General features: G+C 27.6%; 1 protein-coding gene across 1 annotated transcript; it reads left to right on the plus strand.

The window, feature by feature from the left end:
• Positions 1–12,354: 12,354 nt before the first annotated feature.
• LOC126679402 (cytochrome P450 84A1-like) lies at positions 12,355–15,330 on the plus strand. The gene is made up of 2 exons (XM_050374420.2): positions 12,355–13,375; positions 14,420–15,330. The coding sequence occupies exons 1-2, from the start codon at positions 12,479–12,481 to the stop codon at positions 15,038–15,040; spliced, it is 1,518 nt and encodes a 505-aa protein (XP_050230377.1). The 5' UTR covers positions 12,355–12,478; the 3' UTR covers positions 15,041–15,330.
• Positions 15,331–21,878: the final 6,548 nt, after the last annotated feature.

Raw genomic sequence — 21,878 nt, forward strand, 5'->3', positions numbered from 1 at the left:
CTGATTCTCTCGAACCGCAAAAACTACTCCAAAAGGTGGAGACATACTAACCTTAAATTAGAGTAGAATAAATCTAACCCAATTAAGGCAAAACTAGAAAAACTTCTAAATCTAAACCAAAAGTGGTTGAGATAGCAAAAAAATTTAAAAAAAACTATAATAAACTGAAAAAATAAACAATACAAGCTAAATAATGAATTTAGGGAGGTGATTTTTAGCCTAAGAAGGCCTAAAAATCACCTCCTATAGCAAAAAGAGGAAGACGGCTGCTGTTTGGTGAGGAGAGAGGGCAGAGAACACTTTAGGGTTTTTTACTTTTTTTGCCGTATTATAAGTGTTAACCATTTAGTGACCAATACATGCACAAAAAATATAGGTAATTATTTAAAATGAGTGATAATCTATTCTTTTAAAATAAAAAATTAGTCGCAACTTCAACTAATTCAGCAATCTTGTCAAAACGAGTCATGTTTTACTATTCAAAACATTTATTCATAAACAGTCTCAATTTTAGTCTAATCGGCTCAATGTTTATAATGATTTTTAAATTTAAGGTCTTTCACTATGAAAAACAAACGGTTTCCTTAAAAAAAACGGTGTTATCAACTGATTGTGGGAAAATAACCTACGTAAGTATGTATTACAGACAGTTTATTTTCTTAAGTGCAACTGTCCGTACTATCGAATTATGTTAAAGACTAAAGTTGGGTAAATTTCCCTGTAATCCCTAAACTTTTATCTCTTTCCCACTAAAATCTTTTTATTTCATTTTATATTCGTAATATCCCTTATTTTTAAATGGCATAACGAAAAAATTCTGTATCGTCCCTTTTACATTTTTTTTTGTCAAAAATACTGACCGGAACACTTATCATTTGGTTTATCTGTCAAATGAAAGCTACAAAAATGTACATAAAAATTATTCATGTTTGACATATCAACCGTATTTGATAAAAAAATCTATTTTATTGACGTATATATGATGAATGTTGATAATATGCACTACTTTTTTTTTCTATTCATTGCCTTCGATCAGTTTTCATATCAGCTACATTATAGACATCTAAATCAAATATTTGACTAAAGATATAATAAATATAGAATACTTTTCTTGCTACATTATTTAATGAAACTTTACGCTTATAAATTGAAATAAAAATACTTCCGTAAAGAAAAACTCGGAAGATCTTAAAATTGTAATTGGAAATTACTTGTGAAAATCACTAGTGGGAAGCACCCGTATACCTAAAGGGTACCCTACGCATATTATACCCATGTTAGGTAGTTGTATATAGAGAGGGGGGTAATGCCTTTAGCTTGAAGATTTTGAAAAGCTTAAGTTGCACTAATATAGATCATGTGATAGAAGATGATGGTGGAGAATATTTAGGGCAAGTTGAGATTTTGTAGGATATAGCTTAGCTTCATTCATGTCCTATACATTTGGTGCCTTCCTTATAAGGAAAAACCCTTAATAATGTTTAGGACCACCATATTCATGTCATCTCATTCTTACATGTTGAGTGCTCCTTGTATTGAGTAAGCAATTTTTGCACTTACTTAATTTTTACATTTAACATTAACTCATCGTAAAAGATAGTTTATTTATAAAAAATATTAAACTGGAAATCATTTCTACATAATTAGTTACATTCAAGTATATTTTAATTTCAAAATTCAACAAGTATAAATAACAATAGGTTTATGAAATTTTGTAGTAGAATTAAGATAATAATACTAAAATTACAAATTTAACTTTTTTAATAAATCACTTCATTATATGATAATTCAACTTTTAAAACTAAATTTCTTACTGGTGAGATTAATAATTTGATTTTTAAAATTAAATTTGTATTAATAGACTTATATTAGTTTTTATCTTTATAATTTAAGATAAAAATTACATTTTTTTTTAATATTAGCAATTTAGCTAAAAGCGACAACTAAATAGAAATAAAAAGAGTATTTTATATAGATTTTATAATTTTTTTTTTAATTATTTCAAAACAGAATTACTAAATTAAAACTTTAAATGATAATAGTTTTTGAAACTGACTTGAAAAAGTTAAATTTATAAAATATGCGAATAAAAAATTAATGAAATTGTATTAGCATAAAATGAGTTTAAAATAAAAGCTACCTGTACAATTGTTTTATAGTTTGTCATTTAAATAAATTTGTTTTTAATTATCAAAAAAAAAAATTGTTTTTGAAGAAATGGACAAAATGTGCAGTCAACAAATAGTAGGGGTATATTAGTCCAGTTCAATTATTTTGGAGTGTAGATGAGGATTAGGTCAGACAACGTGCAGCTTTAGTTTTGAAACTTTTCATTGTGGCCGTTTGATTTGCTTCTAACTGTTCTAATAGCTAGGAACCAAAAAACTTTAAGTAAAAAAATAAGGGTCAAATCTGCCTTTTTAAACTAAAATGCCAAATTCTTTTCGTCTTCCTTCTTCATCTTCTTCAAAGAAAGGCTCTGTTCAGCCGGCAGCCATGGCTGAAGTGCTGAAACTCCATACCGACTATTATCGGTCACACTTTGAATCTCTGAAATTTCAACGGCAGCCCGGGCTCGAGCCTACCCGAGGCTGAGCGTAGTTCCGCCCCTGGCTATGCTCCAAAATACCTTAGCACAACCTATTACTCCCTCTGTTTTTTAGCTGTCCATTTAAGAAAAATTACACATACTAAAATAATCCTCATCTTGTCTTAAATTATAGAAATATATTAACATAGCCCTATTAGTTAATAAATGTTTTTAAAAGTAAAATATAAAATTATTTACTAGGTATGAATAAATTTGAAAGATATAGATTAAAATCACTTTGAATTTTTATAAGAATAATTATTTATATATCTATACTATATATAAAAGCACGGATGGGGGGGACAGGCAAATTTACTGAATAACCCTTTTCAGTTTACTACTAAATAAAGGTTTTATAGTCATTAACTAATTAGTTATTTAATTAATCACTATTGTAATTAAAGTCCTATTTAGAATAGGTAGCTAAATTATCTCCAAAACTAAATTGTCTCCAAATTAGTAGGAATACCTATCTTTTAGTTTGATTGAACTACAAAATTAAAATACTGTATTTGGTTAATATATTATTATTTAAATTTTTATCTTATTATTTTTAAAGATAATATTATTTAATTATGATTATTATAAAACCAAAAAAAAAATTCAGTATAGAATAAAAATTTTAAACCGAATATTTTGTATTTACTTTTAAAAAAATCTTAACTAATTTAATATTAATTATAAATAAAAAAATTGATATAACTATAATAAATTTACTAATATATTCATTGAGGAGTTACGTTACGAGCCACGTGCATAGCACGTAATGCGAAACTAGTAAATAAAATTAGCTAAATAGACAACTAAAAAATAGAGAGAATATTGTATTATGTAAACCATTTTATCCTTAATTCTAAATGGGGAGAGTACATAATTATGAGAAAATTACACATAACAAAAAGTAGACTTTTGTGAAATAATATGCTTCGAATTTTGAAATTAGAAATCCCAACATAAACACATCAAACAAAACCTGAAAAACAACAAGATCGATCCATCTCAATTCAATTCTCCACTTCATTCATGATAACCAATCAAAAGCACTCCAGCAAATGAGACAAAATCTCTAAAGCATGTTATTAGAACCTAAGCCCGATTATATCCATAAAGGCATAAACGGGTTAAATATTTTATAGGTTATTAAATTATCAATTTATTTCAAAATAATTACTGAATTTTTATTTATTTTAAAAAATTACTAAACTTTCAATTTATTATATTATCAATTTATATCATGTAGGTTACTAGGAACCATTGAAGCATTCACCCTTTCTCCCCTAAATTTGTATAATTACCAATTTGACCCCTTTTCTTAAAAAAAATCATTATAGATCCAATTATTTTTAACCCTGAAACTAATTTATCGTATATATCTAATAAATTGATGAAATTATGTAATAACGAGTAATAAAAAAATTATAAAATAAATCAATAAAGTTCAGAATTTTGTAGAGAATTATTTTAAATTTAATTTACAAAATAAAATTATTTTATATTCTAAAACCTATATTAGATATTATATTAATAAGTACAATATAAAATAATAATGTGAATAAAAGTAAAAGTAAAATAATAATCTATGCTTTGAATAATATTTTCTCGGGTTCATAATATTTGTCGCATTTGAAAAATTTGTTTAGTTCATAATATTTGTTATTTTATGATATCAAAAGAGTATTAATTACTATTTTTTTATGTTTATTCTCCATTAATTTTTTAATATGATAATAATAAAAAAATATTAATTATAAATAAAAACAAGCTTCAATGAATGTGTGGCTAACTTAGTGAAAGTATTTACAAATTAAAATATATTAATTATTTTTTTAGGTATTGTGTTTTAAATGCGATAAATATTATGGATAAAAAAAATTTAAGAAATTCGATTGGCAACCACAAGGAATGATATTGTTGAGGAATGAGAAAATTAATTAGAAAATCAGACGGATTTTTCTTTTTAGAATTAGAAGAGACCGAAAGAGTATGGGAAAGCATTAACACCACAATTTTATAACGTTTGACATTTAAATTTTGGGTTCTAGACTATTGGAAAAGATCCAAATGTTCCAATTATGTAGGACACATCTCATGAAAGTTCTCACCATATCAATTGATTTTTATTTCAATAATTCAAGGTTTGTTCAACAAGAAAATTTCAAACTTTGATTAACAGATTTTGACCGTCATCGTATTTTTATTTTTTTGTCAGCATATTGTGATTTCATTTATTTTGAGAGTTAATTTTTCATTCCAATGACAACAAAAACATTTTAAGTAATTTTTAGTCATTTAACAAAAATTATGTTTTGGCCAAATTATATGTAAATGTTCAGAGATCAAATATTGTCCTTATTAAGATAAAATTAAAATTTGATAACAAAATAAAAAATAATATCACAATAATCAAAATGAAATACAAGCAAAATATAGTGACATGAGAGTTTATTACCCTAAATAGTTAAATTAAACTTACTTTGTAATTGAGTTATGGTTTCAGAAATCATTTATATTTTTAATCAAACGTAATTTGTAGTTGTTAAAATTTTGATTCATGCTCTTGAATAATTAATATAATTGTTAAAAAATAATCGGATTAATTGATTGCTAATTTTTTAAATATCTTAATTTAGTTAATATAATTGTTAAAGTCTTAGGATGTAATTATACAAAATAATGTTAATGAATTAAATAAATAATTTATAAATTCAAAAAATTATGAATAAATTTTATAATTGTGAATAGAAAAGAGTTATAAGTACTTTGTTTTATGATTATACTTTTTATAGAAAATAATTTTGGTCTTATTAACATTCCATTACAAATACTCTAATTTCATTAAAAAGGTATTACCACTTCCTAGGACAAAAGTTATACCCCTTCGTCCCAAAACAATAGTTCACTTTCGTTATTTTTTCCCCAAAACAATAGTCAATTTTCTTTGTAAATCACAACTTAAAATGTTTATTTTCCATATTGCCTTTATCCTATAGTCATATCATTTAATAAGGGTATTGATAGAAAAAATGAATATAAATTTGTGAAAAGTTAGAGCACTAATTATATTTCTTAAACTGTGTGAAAAATAGAAAGTGGACTATTGTTTTGGGACGGAGGGAGTAGTATGATTCAATATAAAAAATAGTACAAACAAAATCATACTTCATTTCAATCTAAATGCTAAATTGTTATTTATTTTTAAATAGTAAAAAATATTGTTTACTACGGAAAGTGGTAAAGTATTTTGTATGATAAATTTTAATAGCGGTTGCAGCGGGAGATATACTCCATTCATCCATAAAAAATAGACATATTTCATATTAAAAAATTAATTTATTTAATTAGAATAATGTATATAAAATTATTTTTAATATTGAAACTATCAAAAAACATTAATTATTATTATTATTCAAGTTATTATCACTTTAATTTAATTAATTAAATCTAATTCAATTAAGAATATTTTAAATATTTATCTAGTTAATTATTTTTTTAAAATAAAAATAAGTTTATATTTAAGGACGCCAAAAATAAAAATAAGTCTATCTCGTGGACCGAGAGAGTTATAATCTTATGGTAGTTAGATATATATATAACGTCATGTTAGGTCATATGCCACCTCATATACAACACAAGAACATGTGACCACATCGAATATTTGAAAAGTATTAATATTTTGGCTGCTGCATCATAGAATTGCACAAGAAGATTAATTAAAACAATTTTGATATTTAAAATAAATAAATAATAGTAATTCAGTATTCATCTTGAAGAAACATGATAGTTTTGTCACATCCAGAGTTAATCTCCATTCTAATTTTCAATGGCTCAATTATGTTAGGAAGCCTAATTGAATGCTAACTCAGCTTGAAGGTACAACACCATGCTATATATGATAATGTATTAAAATCGGTCTAATTACTTAAAAAACTCCGACCTTATAATATTATTTCGTTTATATCCCGATCTAGAAAAAAAATTCATTGTACCTTTTTTTAATTTTTCGTTTTCCAACTGTACCCTTTTTTTAATTTTTCGTTTTCAACTGTATCCTAAAATTTAATTTTTTGACAATTTAATTGATTAAAGGATGCAAATATTAAAAACAATTAAATGGAAGAGTTATATTAAACCTTTTTCTATTTGTAAAAATACAAACAAATCTTTTAACTTTAAAACTATTCAAATAAGTCCTAAAAATTAATCGTTTTAAAATTTCATATTTAAAAAACTTCTGATCCACCATAACTCTTTCAATTTACGAATCTGCTACTAAAATCCGATAAATATTTTTTATAAACAATAATTCTGTTTTTTAATTTTTTTTCCGAACTCCTCCTCCTCCACATGGAGGAGCAGGTCAGCTGCTCCTCCTCCATGTAGAGGAGGAGCCGAACTGCTCCTCCTCCATGTAGAGGAAGAGCAGATTTGCTCCTCCTCTACATGGAGTAGGAGCAGGTCGGCTCCTCCTCCTCCATGGAGGAGGAGCAGCTGGCTCCGTCCAGAGGAGGAGCCTCGGGCTCCTTTTTTCGGCAGAGAGTCGGAATTTTTTTATTATAAATTATTCATTTTTACGGTTTTATATTTAAAGAATTATTAATAATTAATATAAATTAAATAATTATTATAAGTTTAATTTTGTAAAGAATAAGGTATTTTTGTACTATTAAAAATATTATAATCTAATTAGAATATAGATTAAAAAATGAAGAACTATTTTAAACTTTGTTCTAAATAAAAAAAAGTTCAATTTAGTGCTTTAAGGTAGAGACGAAAATGAAAAGTCAAAAAGTGGTACAAATGAACTTTTTTTTAAGTCGGGATATAAACGAAATAATGTTATAAGGTGGAGTTTTTTTTTTTAATAATTAGGCCTATTAAAATCCCTAAAGTCGCCTAATTAATTACTCAATTATTAAAATTCAAGCCAAAAACTTGGAAAAATGAAAGCAGGAAAGGGAAATTCTGAAAAAGGAAAAGTCATAAAAATTTGACATCTTCCACTTATGTAAGAGCACACAAGTTCTTCGATTGCCCACAGCTATGTATGTATCCATCAAAGTATTTGATTCAAAAAAAATATCTTTCACCACCAACAAATTAATGGAATTAAATTGCTTATGCTATGCTATAATGTCCATAAGACAAAAAAATTAATCCAGAAGGTTAACATTGGATGAGATCAGGATGACTTGACATTGAAGTAAGAATTCCTTTATATAGTTATCTATGAAGTTTAACAGCTACTTGATTTGATTCTCAAAGTGTCCAAATTACCGTTTTTCGGATTTTTTTTTATTTTTTTTATTTTAATTATCAAATTTTGATATTATTCTAAATGAAGTTTTTTCAGTTAAAATACGTACATGATAACCAAATTTTAATTTGTGACAATTGAAGTTTACGAGTTTAACCTTAAAAAAGTGTCACATATCCCCGATGTTGGATTTACAAATAAGACTTAATCACCAAAAAAAAACTCCACCTTTTAGCCCCTTTTCAAATGCACTATGACGTTGAAATTTTGTCAATTGCACCCTAATTCACACCTTTGGTTTTCAATTCCACCCTCAATTACTAAATTGATCTCTTTTTCATTTAAAAAAGTTAAAATAAATCATTCATTTTTAACTTTTTATGTGAAAAAGAGTTCAAACGAGTACTTTATAAGGGTTTTTATGAATTTTTTCCGAGTGAAAAAAGTCCAATTTAATTTTGAAGGTGAAATTAAAACCCAAACGTGCGAATTAGGGTGAAACGTCAGGGTGCAACTGAAAAGGAACTGAAAGGTGAGGGTTTTTTTTGTTGATTAACCTTACAAATAAAGATGATAATAGTTATTTTTGCGGGAACTCTAAAGTGATTGGTTATTTAACAATAACAAGAGCTAAGTTTTTATGATAGAAATTAAAGTCCAGTTTGACCATTGATAATCTCCACTTAATTAATTAAATGCATAAGGTATAGACCTATATTTTTAACCTTTTCTTTATAATTATAGGTTGTTTTGCATAATAAGTTCTTGGGAGAAATGTTAAAATTCAAATTCTTTTCTTTTATTTGGAGAAGGAACGAATTTCATAGCTAGAGTGCACGAGTCACCTATGATACTATCATGTTATGTTCTTTGATTTATCTATATATTGGTTAAATTAGTCTGAGTTCTATCGAATATTTTTCATTATTATATGCAAAATCAAATCAATATAATGTTGCTATCTAATCCAAATTAAAGCTGATTAATGATTTTAATGGGTAACCATATAAATGATACTCACCATTTTTCCTCAGAGCTTTCGAAAATTTGATAGACCACACGTTGGGCGTGTGTAGCTATTTATGACCCCTTATCATTGTCTATACAAACTATACTCTCTCTATTTTTTATATTAAAGACGGTAAGTATTTTTTCTAATTTTTCGTTGTTGAGTTATTTTTTGTAATTATATTTAAATTTGGAGTAATTTCTGCAATCCCTTATAGAGTAATTAACCGCTAAATCTTTTCAGAAATTTTGGATCGAAAAGCTAAAATTCGGACATAGTCTCATACATATTCGAGCCATATCCCGAGCTAAGAGGAACCATATCATATGATTCAAAATCTCATTGACAGATAACATCTAAACCTCAACGTTTAAACTTAAGACTTGGATAAATTTAGAAACGATGAATTAAAGAACAATTTAGCTAAAGAACATTGATACTGCACACTAATAATAGTAACTATGATTAATTGATAGATTACCATTATGATATTTAAAACAAGAAAATTACAATTGACAACAAGTAATCTCATCGTAATCCATATATGAATGAATAAGTATCTTGGAAATGTAGTAATTGGTTAACCATGTGGAAACCCTTATAATTGGTTAACCATGCCGTTATAATAATGCTAAAGCGCGCAATAATGAAAATTTATAAGTACGTATTCAAAATCCGTCCACCTTTATCCCCTTTTGTAAATATATCCTGACATAAAAATTTCTTCAATTTTATCCTAATTTATCTTTTTATGTTTTAGTACCCAAAATATTAAATTGACATTTTTTCACTTATAAAAACATTTAAAATAATCTTTTATTTTTTATATTATTAATAATGTTAGGATCTAATGCCCGCACAGATTTGGTCCAGTGGTCTAAGTTTCAGCTATCTGGGCGCCAAAGGTCATGGGTTCAAACCCCGGCTACGCCCTTTCTTAATATGGAGTGGTTGAGGTTGGATTGCTGACCATTATAGCCCGGAATTACCAGGTATGTGGGTTTGCGGGCGGTCCACATCCCGGGGTTTGACAATAATATTGAGTTTCAGCTCAGTAGAATGAGTCCTCGTCACCAAAAAAAAAAAATTAGAGTCTAATTCAAATATAGGCTAAAAATGAAGGGTTATTTTAAACTTTTTTCTAAGTGAAAAGAGGTCAATTTAATGTTTTCGGTACAATTGTAATATAAAAGGACAAATTACGGTAAAATTTGAAAAATTCCTATGTCAGGATATATTTGCAAAAGGGGTTAAATTTTGAGTGATTAGGCCCTATTTTAATGCATCGTTATTTTTTGTATTTCTTATATTTTGTGTATGCTGCATTTTTAATATGATAATCGATTTAATTAAATTACATAAACGGTTAATGGTGAAATGAAACCCTCAATGGTTCCAATGTCTAAACACAGAAAGAGACTTTGGAGTATTAATTAGGTAAAATATCAAAATCTCTCACTTTTCACTTCTGATAAAATATTCCTAAAGCTAATACTTGCTTCTAGCCTCATTATAAGCACTTGCCACTTTGCATGAACAATAAATAGATCATTTTGTTGTAGTAGGTAGCCAGCTCTTCTCTCTAATTTGAAAACAGAAATTAATGCAAATAATATGCACTATTTTGAATTTATTTGTCTCAAATTATGGACAGTAATTTATTATTTAAATGTTTGAATTACATACATATCCTTATTAATTATAATATATCTATATTATATATAAAATACTATATTTGGTCAATATATTATTATTTAAATTTCTATTTTATTATTTTTAAAGATAGAAATTAATAAAATTAAGTTAATTATTTAATTATGGTTATTATAAAACCAAATGAAGAATAAATTCAGTATGGAAAAAAAATTATAGCCGAATATATTATATTTAATTTTACAAAAATTCTTAATTAATTTAATATTAATTATAAATAAAAATTGATATAATTATACTAAATTTACTAATATATTTATTGACGAGTTACGTTACGAGACACGTGCATAGAACGTAATGCGAAACTAGTTACATTAAAAAGAGAGCAAACTCATTTAAAAATAAAATCAACACTGATTAAATAAGGGTAAGTGTGGTATGTTTTTATAAAATTATTCATTCTGCATAGATGTACTAAATTTTTTAATATTCGTATTTGTCTTAAACTGCCTATCAATTTGGAACGGAGGGAGTACATGTTTAGAAGCGGGATTTTTTTTTCTTTTATGTTCTAATGTTCGGACTAAATAATATGTGACCATCTGATCCACTTATGATATCTAGCGGTCTAAATTTGACATCTTTGTAATTTTGACTTCATTATAAATTCTACCTCCTCTAAAATATTCAGACAACAGACGGACTCAAATCTACTTCAATCAAAAAATTCACTTCACATGCGATAGTCATATGATCAATTAATGCATAATTTATTTCAGCAAAATAAACTTATCTACCCACAACTATAGACTTTAAATTAAATATACCGTGATTTTTGAAATTTGTTAAGAAAAATAAGTAAAGAATACCACAATTTTAGGAAATAATTAGAAAAATAGTAAATTGTACGTGCTATGTATTAATCAATAATAATTATTCCTTGTTAAAATTAAATTCACTATTTCCCTATATTAGCAATATTTTATCTTTATTAATTAAAAAAAGACTATAAAATCTGTTATTAAAATAAATCTGAAAGAATCTTTCGGTAAATTTGCTTGTCCCCCCCTCTCATCCGTGCTTTTATATATAATATAGATAGATATAGATATAGATAAAGCTTGATATATTACTCTTAAGCATGTGATGTTAGATTATTGATTAGAGTTGGATTAGAAGTATGGCTGAAAGTATGGTTATATAAGGTGGAGATATCCATGTAATGATTATTTTAATTATCTAATCTCATATATATATATATATATATATATATATATATAATATTAAAAAATATGTGCGTGTTGGAGGAAAAATGAAGTTCCAAATTTATATACTGTTTATGTTTTTCGTCTCTGCTCAAAAACTCTAACATGTATTCGATAGTAATAGAACAGATCCAATTAAGTGTTGTATTCGGTATTATAAGAACAGATATTCAATTAAGTGTGACCTAAATCATTTTTTATGCAAAATTTAAATATCTTAACAATGATTAGCCATAGAAGAAACCAGACCATTGAAGTATGATAAAATGCTATCCACCAAAATTAAATACTATCCAATTGACAGTGATGGTACCTACTTTTTGCTAACTTAATCAAGAGACGGTCTAATTTGTAACATCCAAAATTTCAACATGCAATTAATAAAACTCCACAAAAAAATACATTATTTTTTCAAAAATAAAAAATCTAGACGAAAACTTCTAAAATAATTTAGCATGACCACACTGAAAATGAAAATGAGAAATAATTAATAATAATAAATATATAGTCCAAAAATGTACAGTCCATATTTTACACACTAACTGCTAAATACGTATGAACATAAATCTGTATATAAAGAACCTCACAATATCTTCTTTCACTAGCAACATTTCAAGTTGCATACTGTAAATTAATTTTCTTTCTCTCTGTTAATACACAAAAAAACTACCAAAAAATAACACAAAATCAAACCCAAATTAATCACCATGGATGCACTTCTCCAAGCTCTACTCTTTGTTGTCCCGTTACTAGTTTTACTAGGTTTAATCTCCCGCCGGCGCCGGAGATTACCATATCCACCGGGGCCAAAAGGGCTACCAATTATAGGCAACATGATGTTAATGGATCACTTAACACATCGTGGTTTAGCTAAACTAGCTAAGCAGTACGGTGGTCTTTTTCACATGAAGATGGGGAATGTTCATATGTTTGCAGTATCATCTCCTGATATAGCTCGTCAGGTTCTTCAAGTTCAAGATAATATTTTCTCAAATCGTCCTGCTACCGTAGCGATCAGCTATCTTACTTACGATCGTGCTGATATGGCTTTCGCTCATTACGGACCCTTTTGGCGACAGATGCGTAAGCTTTGCGTAATGAAGCTTTTTAGTCGTAAACGAGCCGAATCATGGGAGTCTGTAAGAGATGAAGTTGATTCCATGGTTAAATCAACTGCTGATAATAAAGGAAAAGCAGTTAATGTTGGAGAGTTGATTTTTACGTTAACGATGAATATTATTTATCGAGCTGCTTTAGGTTCGAAAATCGAAGGACAGGCCGAGTTTATTCGGATTTTGCAGGAGTTTTCCAAGCTTTTTGGTGCGTTTAATATTGCTGATTTCATTCCTTGGCTCGGTTGGATTGATCCACATGGTCTTAGTAATAGACTTGTTAAGGCTCGTAATTCACTCGATAGATTTATTGACATCATTATTGATGAACATATGATCAAAAGAAATCAAGAACATGCATGTGATGATGGTAATAGTGATATGGTTGATGATTTGCTAGCTTTCTTTAGCGACGAGGCTAAAGTAAATGAATCCGAAGATCTACAGAACTCCATCAAACTCACTCGAGACAACATCAAAGCGATCATCATGGTAATTAACTTATCTTTATGTGGTTAAAAATATTTCTGGTACCAAACTATCCATATATATATATATATATTTAATATGCTATCAAAACTTCAGTTTATATCAAAATACTTGGTTAATTTAAACTTTTAGATGAATTAACTAAAGGGTTTTTATACTTCGATTATGATCGTTACATTTTAGTTAATTTCCATTGTTTTTCGAACAATATTGAAAATTACTGAGTGAATTTGAACGAAATATTATTTGTGTGGCTGATGGAAAGTCATGGGCATCCAAATTTTCTGTAGCCACATAAGAATGCCGGAACAGCGACAATAACCTCCCCTTTTGGGAAAATGAAAATTAACTTAGCAAAATATAGAAAATAAAACGATGAATTCCAAAAGATAATATTTTATAAATATTTTGTATAATAATGACAAGTAAACTATATTATTAAATTATATTGTCATATATTGGTCACTATATTTCTTGTATGAGTGAACTTATTATATAGGAAATGTGGTGGTGAAATTTCCACCTTTTAAATTAAAATTTTAAATAATAAAATTTAAATAATTTTTTTTCCAATTTTTTATTTTTTATTTGTCCACCTATATAAATTAAATTATAATAAAACATATTATTTTATAATTTGGTCCATTTTATAAAAAAAATTATAAGCTATCAGTAAATTTGCTCGTTATCTGAATGTATATGTTGCCACAATGCCATTACACCATTCTATTTATAAAATTAAACTTGAAATAAAGAGAATTGAAATTTTGATATCTCTGATACAAATTAATCTTTTTATATTAAATTGAAATAAAAAATAAAAAATGTAGTATCACCAAAATGTTAACCCTAATAATTGCATGTTAACGTAATTCAAACTTTAACTTAACGTATATATTAAATAAATATTATTTTGATTACTTGACAATAACCGACATTCGAACTCAAAAAGTTGAAGTCCAAATCAATCTTCAACCTTAAAATCTCATAGTTAAAAAGTTTACACATACATTTTATTGACAATATTTCACACCGTCCGCAATGCAGGATGTGATGTTTGGTGGGACAGAGACAGTGGCATCAGCAATAGAGTGGGCCTTAACGGAGCTAATGAGAGCTCCGGAGGAAATGAAAAAAGTTCAGCAAGAACTCGCCGACGTAGTCGGACTCGAAAGACGGGTCGAAGAGAGCGATTTGGAGAAGCTGACATACCTAAAATGCACCCTTAAAGAAACCCTCAGACTTCACCCTCCAATCCCACTTCTCTTGCATGAAACTTCCGAGGCTACTGAAGTCGCCGGATATTATATTCCGGCCAAGTCTCGGGTCATGATCAATGCTTGGGCTATAGGAAGAGATCACAACTCATGGGAAGATGCTGAAACTTTTAGGCCTTCAAGGTTCTTGAAACCAGGAGTGGCTGATTTTAAAGGGAGTAATTTTGAGTTTATTCCATTCGGGTCGGGTCGGAGGTCTTGCCCCGGTATGCAACTCGGACTCTATGCACTTGATTTGGCTGTTGCAAATCTTCTTCATTGTTTTACATGGGAGTTGCCTGATGGTATGAAACCTAGTGAACTTGATACGAGTGATGTCTTCGGACTCACTGCTCCACGGGCGACCCGGCTCGTTGCTATTCCGAACCCGCGTTTATTATGTCCTCTTTAAAAAAAATTGAAAAATATTTTTTTTTATGAAATTGAAAAACATATTTAGACCATGATGAAGCGGTAAATAGTGAATTTGCATGAAGTTATTTTTTTCAATGTGAATAATAATAATAAAAATAATATAGTATATGATGGGGAAAAAGGAAAATAATAAGTGAAGACAGGAAAAAAAACATGGGAGAAATTGGATTTGAGGTTTATGTGGTTCGTATTCTTCTATGTGAATTTGATATCTTTGTGTAAAGTGGACATTTTGTTTTTCTGATTTACACTTTGTTTTGTTTTTTATTTGTTTTGTTTTCTTATGACACTCAAATAAAATTATAAGTGTAAAAGATTCAATGTAGATTAAACTAAATTACCTAAATATATTAAATTAAATAATAAATTGAATCAAACCGAATCAAACAAGTTCACTTTGAATGATTTCTCATACAAAAAATTTTACCCACCCTATCCTCAGTCCATTGGATCATTAATATATTATAAGATACAGATAGAAAAATTAATATTGATTTTTAGCTATTTTCAGTATAAAAAAGTTCAATAAATTTCTCATTTTGAGTAATTAGCCATGAGGGAGCTCGAAGTTTTCAGACCTTTGTTTAATTTAGGTGGAATATGGCCAATGGAAATGTGAAAGAAAAGGATACCATTTCAAAGTCCATTAATTGCCTACAAACAAAGATTAACTTAATTTAATTTAGATGGTTTTTATACTTCTTATTTTTATAAATTAAAATATAGATTCGTTGAAAATATATATTCAATTAATTTAAGGGGATTTTAATCCTTTTTTCTATAAAAAATCAGCCAGAAATGAGAATGAAATTATCTTTTCATTTACCATTCTCTAAGAGAATTCTTTAAATAGACTCAGTTCACCACGTCATCCATGAACTAAACCTATCACATTATGACGCGTCATTAAAATAATAGCACTATCGTAATATAACTATTTAAAAGTGTAAAAAAGCAATAAACAAAATTACAATAGTGCCACTATTTTAAATGACGTGTCATAATGTGATAGACTAGTCCATTGACGACGTGATAGACTGAATCTACCTAAAAATCTCTCATAAAATAAATATTTTATTTTATTTATGGAAATTAATTCAAACTCTTGACAAATATTTAATGATAATACGTATAATATTAAAATTTAATAAATAAATAACTCAATTTTTATATATATTAAAAATTTAATATTTTTAATAAAGTAAAATGAAAAAAGATAAAATATTTGTAATTTATCACATAATTACATAATAATACTTCAGCTATATTTAGCTTTAAACTAGATATAGTAATAGATTAATTTTTATTCTCATTCTTATGTTATTTTACCGAACCAAACGACATATATATAAAAAGTAAATCTATTTTTATTCTCATATTTATATAGTATATATCGAACCAAATAACATGTAAAAATAATAAATTCATTTTTTTTTTGCCAAAGATAGACCTATTCTACTTGTTAGCGGGGGTTAGCGGGAGTTAATTGTGATTATATACAATTCCTTTTTAAATCAGCCCACATTCGTGTTTAATATTCAATCAAACACATCCTAATATCATGAGAAGACATTTTTATATAGTTTACTTTTTGTCTTGTCTCTAGCTACTTGTAACTTGATAATGAATGGTAAGGAAAAAACATTATAATTTTCTGCCAAAGCTAGCCATTTATACCTACCATATATAGAGAGTGAAAGCGAAAGAGCATTTATAACACTTAAATGTGAAAATAATATTGAAGTTTAAAATTCTAATATTTTTGTATTATTTCAAAGGAAAAGAATTATGTTTGGTGCCAAAATTTCGTCGAAATGATCGCACTCAATCCGAATTCTAGAACCTCCTAGTTTTTTTGTTGTTTTATGATGTGGGTTAGATTCACAACAAATCTAAAATTACTGAATTAATAGTACTTTCAAGAATAACATTTTCAAACATTTAATTTATTAAGAAAACTAATATAAATTTAATATTTTTATTCAAACTTTTACATAATAAGATGATTTAGAAAATCATCTCTAGTTTTTCATTAATTGTTTTTTGACAAAAAATATTGAATATATTCATATCTTTCGTCAGAATAATAAATATATCAACGATTTAATATCTCAGTTTTAATTTTGTAAACTATAAGGTCCTTCTGTTAAATATAAGTATCAAATTATTAGCGGAACAAAACGTGAGGTACCAAATCGTTTGAAAATGAGGTACCAAAATCGTTAAAATAATTAAAAGTGAGGTAACAAATTGTTTACATAATTAAAACTGAGGTAGCAAATCGTTTTAAAGTAGATATCAAATTATTAACGGAACTAATAGAAAGATTTTATAGTATAAAAAATTAAAATTAAGATAATAAGTTGTTTAATTTTCAAATAAGGGGTATTAAACTATAAATTATGATAAACGTGCACGGCCTTATAGTAATATGCTCTAAATTATAACAAGAATGAAAGAAACACGTACATTCTCATGTTGTTCTGGCCATATAGCAGTAAGTACGTAGTACAAAAATCAAATGATTTAAGAATTACGCATTAATTTTTTCATCAATTTATTAATTATGAATAATTAACATATAAATTAATTTTATGAAAAAATCAATTATGAATTTTGGTGACTAAGGTCAATTAATTTTATTTTGGTAATTTACCCCTTCAACTTGTAAGCTAATTGTTTTTTCAATTGACAATTTATCGCCTCAACTTATAAATTAATTTATCAAAATGGAGTTAACTGACCATGATCATCAGATTCATGGCTGATTTACCCAACAACTAATTTATATGTTACTTGTTCATTATTTACAAGTTGAGAGTTAAACTGCTACTTAAATCTGTGATTTAAGTCTTGTTACCATATAACATACAGATTCCAGACTAAGTGTAATTTTTCTGTAGAAATTGAATTTTTCTTTGATGACTGGGGAAGGAAAAACATATGTGGAAGGATTCGAAATCACGACCTAATAATTTGTTACCCACGCTTATATCATTTGAGATATATCTCATTAATAAAAAAAATGGAGTTTAAACCCGTACTTGAATCGGTTCAAAAATAGTTCTCATTACTCAAAACCAGCCAAGGGCCGGTTCTACATAAAACGAATCAGACCTTATTCAGGTGTAGGGTTGGAAATTTGTGTCACCATATCATAAACGCGTCATGTACCCGTTTATAAAATTTAATGGAGTAATAAATTCAATTCTTTTACTTTATTTTACTTTATTTATTTTTTAAGACTAAAATAAATAGAACTAAAATATTACTGCATATTAAGAAGAAAAAAAACATTCATAATATTAAAAATTAAATTAAAGTCGCTAAATCACTAAACCTCATAATAATATATTTTTTATTTAGACATATTAAGAGGATAAAATTAAAGTTAATTTTTTTTTTGTTTAGTATTTTAATTGAGTTGACTAACACAAAAATAAACCTGCAGATTAAACTATTGATAGAGTGTGGATTATGGCTATGTAGAAGTTGAAAAGTAACTTTTATATACGCATTTTGAAATTAGTTTAAACGTCTTTATAAATTTGTTATTTGTGGTGCCAAATTGCTAAATCCTCAAATTAGCGATATATCTTAGTTTTTTTTTTTTGAGAGGATATATCTTAGTTTGAAAGAAATCTTTTGTTATGGATTTTTTTATCATTCCATAAAATAAGTTTTTTAATTTATTTTCTTATATTTATTGACGTTAATATTTTCATGTTTAATCATTTTATAAAATATGAAGTGAAATATAAATATAAATTTACATAATCTAATATAAGTTAACTACATTTAAATTATGATCTTTACATCGGATTTCAAAAATAACATGACCTTTAAAAAGTGTCAATTACAGACCTCATTTTTTATTTCTTTTCAATTTTACCATGGGCTCATTTTTCGGTAAAATTTTATTGACTTATACACCAGATTATTCTATCACATGTCATGTCACGTCAGTAAAAATTCTACTAAAAATTACCGATATTATTTTGAAAAAAATAAAAAATAATGTATGTAATTGACACGTTTTAAAGATTATATTATTTTTAAAATTTAGTATAAAGATCATAATTTTACATGTAATTAACGCTTTAATACACTTCACTTATGAATATATATATATATATATATGTATATATATATGATTGTTTATGATTGCACTGCTAACTAGGTTGATTAATTTACATGGAATGTTGGGAGATGCCATAATTAATTGAATAAATTTATACACTTTGGGAGAAGATAAAAATTAAATTAGATGTCATTTTTATTGAGAAATTATAATTCAATACTCCTTCTATTTTTTTTAATTATCACTTTTAGATAAATTGCTAGAATTAAAAAAGTGATTCTTTTATCTTAAATAATAAGCACAAAAACTAGTTTAATCCTATTTATGAATTCTAATATTGAAAAATTTAATTGTAAAATAAAGTTTTTAATGATACTATTAGATAATTTAACTTTGAAAATTGAACTAACAGTTAATGAAGTGATTTAATAAGAAGATTAAATTTGGAAGATTATTGTAAAAATCACACAGAAATCCTGCTGACAACTATTAATGGATAAATATGTTATTCACCAAAAAATACCAAACCTTTGCGGGTTATGTCTATTTTAGCCAAACCTATAAAAACCACCATATTTAGCCAAATCTTAGGTTGTCCGTTTCTTTTGTAGCCTTTTGCGAATCAAACCGTATTTCCCCTCCTCGTGTCATCCAAGTCAGCAATGACTCACCAAAACGTTGTAGTATTAATGATGACATGGCCTAATCTTGATCAATTAACCGAACTCGGTTTAAACCACAAACAAACCGACCAGATCACCAAACCAAACTCCCTCATGAATTAAAATCAAATCAGTTAACCTTCTCAAACTCATTAAATGTTGCGTTTTAATTGTGTTCTTCAAAACCCCAAGTATCGACATTTTCAATATTACTGAAAAGCTTTCAAATCCCTAATTTCTATCTCATAACCATTGCCGCAGATCCGTTCATTCCCTTGAAGAAATGTCTTTGATTTCTGAAACATCGCGTGTTATGGAAAATGCGACGAAAGAGTTCCTCAATTTGCCTCCTACCAGAGTTCGTGGTAAATGTAAGCACGGAAGACTGTATCTTTTCACATCGTGGACGAGAATGAACCCTAGAAGAAGGTTTTGGAGATGCTCCAAGTATAAAGTAAGTGAAACACAAGGATTGTTTTTTAAAAATTTAATTAGGGTTCTGCGAATTTTGGGATAATTTCGGGGTTCTCCGAATTAGTGAAAATTTAGGGATATTCTGGATGTATCATGTTGTTGTGGTAGTAATTAGTGTATAATTTGGTTGTATTGTGTTTTTTTTTTTGCTAACTGTTCGGGAATTAGTGGGTTCTGTAGTCGTGCTAGCTTTAAATTTTTGATATGCGTCGAAGAGGGAAAATGAAATTGAGTTTAAGGGGCAAAAATAAAATGCAGCATTTTTCTCCTTCTAAATTTAAATAAAACGCTGCGTTTCATTACTTGAGTTAGATTGGTTATTGATTTGGTCAGGTTGTTTATGGGTTAAACAGAGTTTGGCTGTGAATTCAAACATGTGCCATGTCATCATCAATACTACGACGTTTTGGTGAGTCATTGCTGACTTGGATGACACGAGGAGGGGAAATACGGTTTGATTCGCAAAAGGCTACAAAAGGAACGAACAACCTAAGGTTTGGCTAAATATGGTGGTTTTTAAAGATTTGGTTAAAATAGACACAACCCTTAAAGATTTGGCTTTTTTTTTTTGGTGAATAAGCCATAAATATATTAGTCTAAAGTGATAAATGGAGGGAGTATTTGTCTTTTTAAAGTAAATCACACAAATAAAAAAAATACTTGAAAAGAGAAAAAAAAATAAGAGAAATAACATGAAAAGTTTTCATAAATTTAAAAGTCTTCATAAATTAATTGTAATAAATAAGATTATTTTAAGTAAAATTAATGTAATATTTTGACATTTCTAAAAAGTCGTATATTATGAAATTTATTTAGAACTCTAGAAAGACAAGTATTTAGGAATGGAAGGAGTATGATATAATTGATGAATTTGATAGGAGTATTTTACTCCTATCTTTAGTGTCGTTTCCGCATGCTTTATTAACGTTTTATCACGGTTTTATGGTATTTCGTATGCCTTATTACGTGTTTTAGTATTTCAGGTACTTAGGAGCAATGCGGAAGTATTTTGGTGCAAAAGTGGGAAAAGACGACAAAAGCGATGCGGAAGCTCATTTGCAAATCTGAAAAGCTGACCCCTGGGCACTAATTGACCAATTTGGACTATCTATAAGCCTCAAATGAACTCGTGATCTTCATGAAAGTTAAAGTAGACGTCCTAAGCTTTCCAACGGTTCAAGAATCGACTCAATCAGACATTTCTACACCGAGTTACGAAGGTTTGAAGATCGAGATCCGGAGCAGAAAATGGCAGCTCGAATCGGGCTCCTCATTTAGCCCAAGGAGCTCTATTCGAGCTTGGGCTTGCTGGAATGGGGAAATCTTATTTCAAGATGCAACAAGGCTTTATTAATTTGCTATTTTGGGCCCAACACATGTGTAAATGAATGTTTGTCTTTTTCCTTCTTTTGTAAGTACTATATAAGGAGTCTTATCTCTATTTTAGGTATGGAGGATTTCCCTAGACTTTATTCTATTAGTGTACTTTTGAATCTTCTCCTAATTTTAGAAATCCCTAAATTTTAGTCTTCTTCATCAATAGAATTTCCAGATTTTTATATTTCCACCATTGTTGAGATCTTTGAAGCTTCATTGAA

The sequence above is a fragment of the Mercurialis annua genome, linkage group LG4, assembly GCF_937616625.2.
Source record: "Mercurialis annua linkage group LG4, ddMerAnnu1.2, whole genome shotgun sequence".
NCBI classification, from domain to species: Eukaryota; Viridiplantae; Streptophyta; class Magnoliopsida; order Malpighiales; family Euphorbiaceae; genus Mercurialis; species Mercurialis annua.

What these genes read in the sequence shown, in the direction of transcription:
- LOC126679402 (XM_050374420.2), top strand. Translation starts at nt 12,479, where the DNA reads ATGGATGCACTTCTCCAAGCTCTACTCTTTGTTGTCCCGTTACTAGTT. An exon ending in ACATCAAAGCGATCATCATG is followed by an intron (nt 13,376 to 14,419) that starts GTAATTAACTTA and finishes TCCGCAATGCAG; the next exon opens with GATGTGATGTTTGGTGGGAC.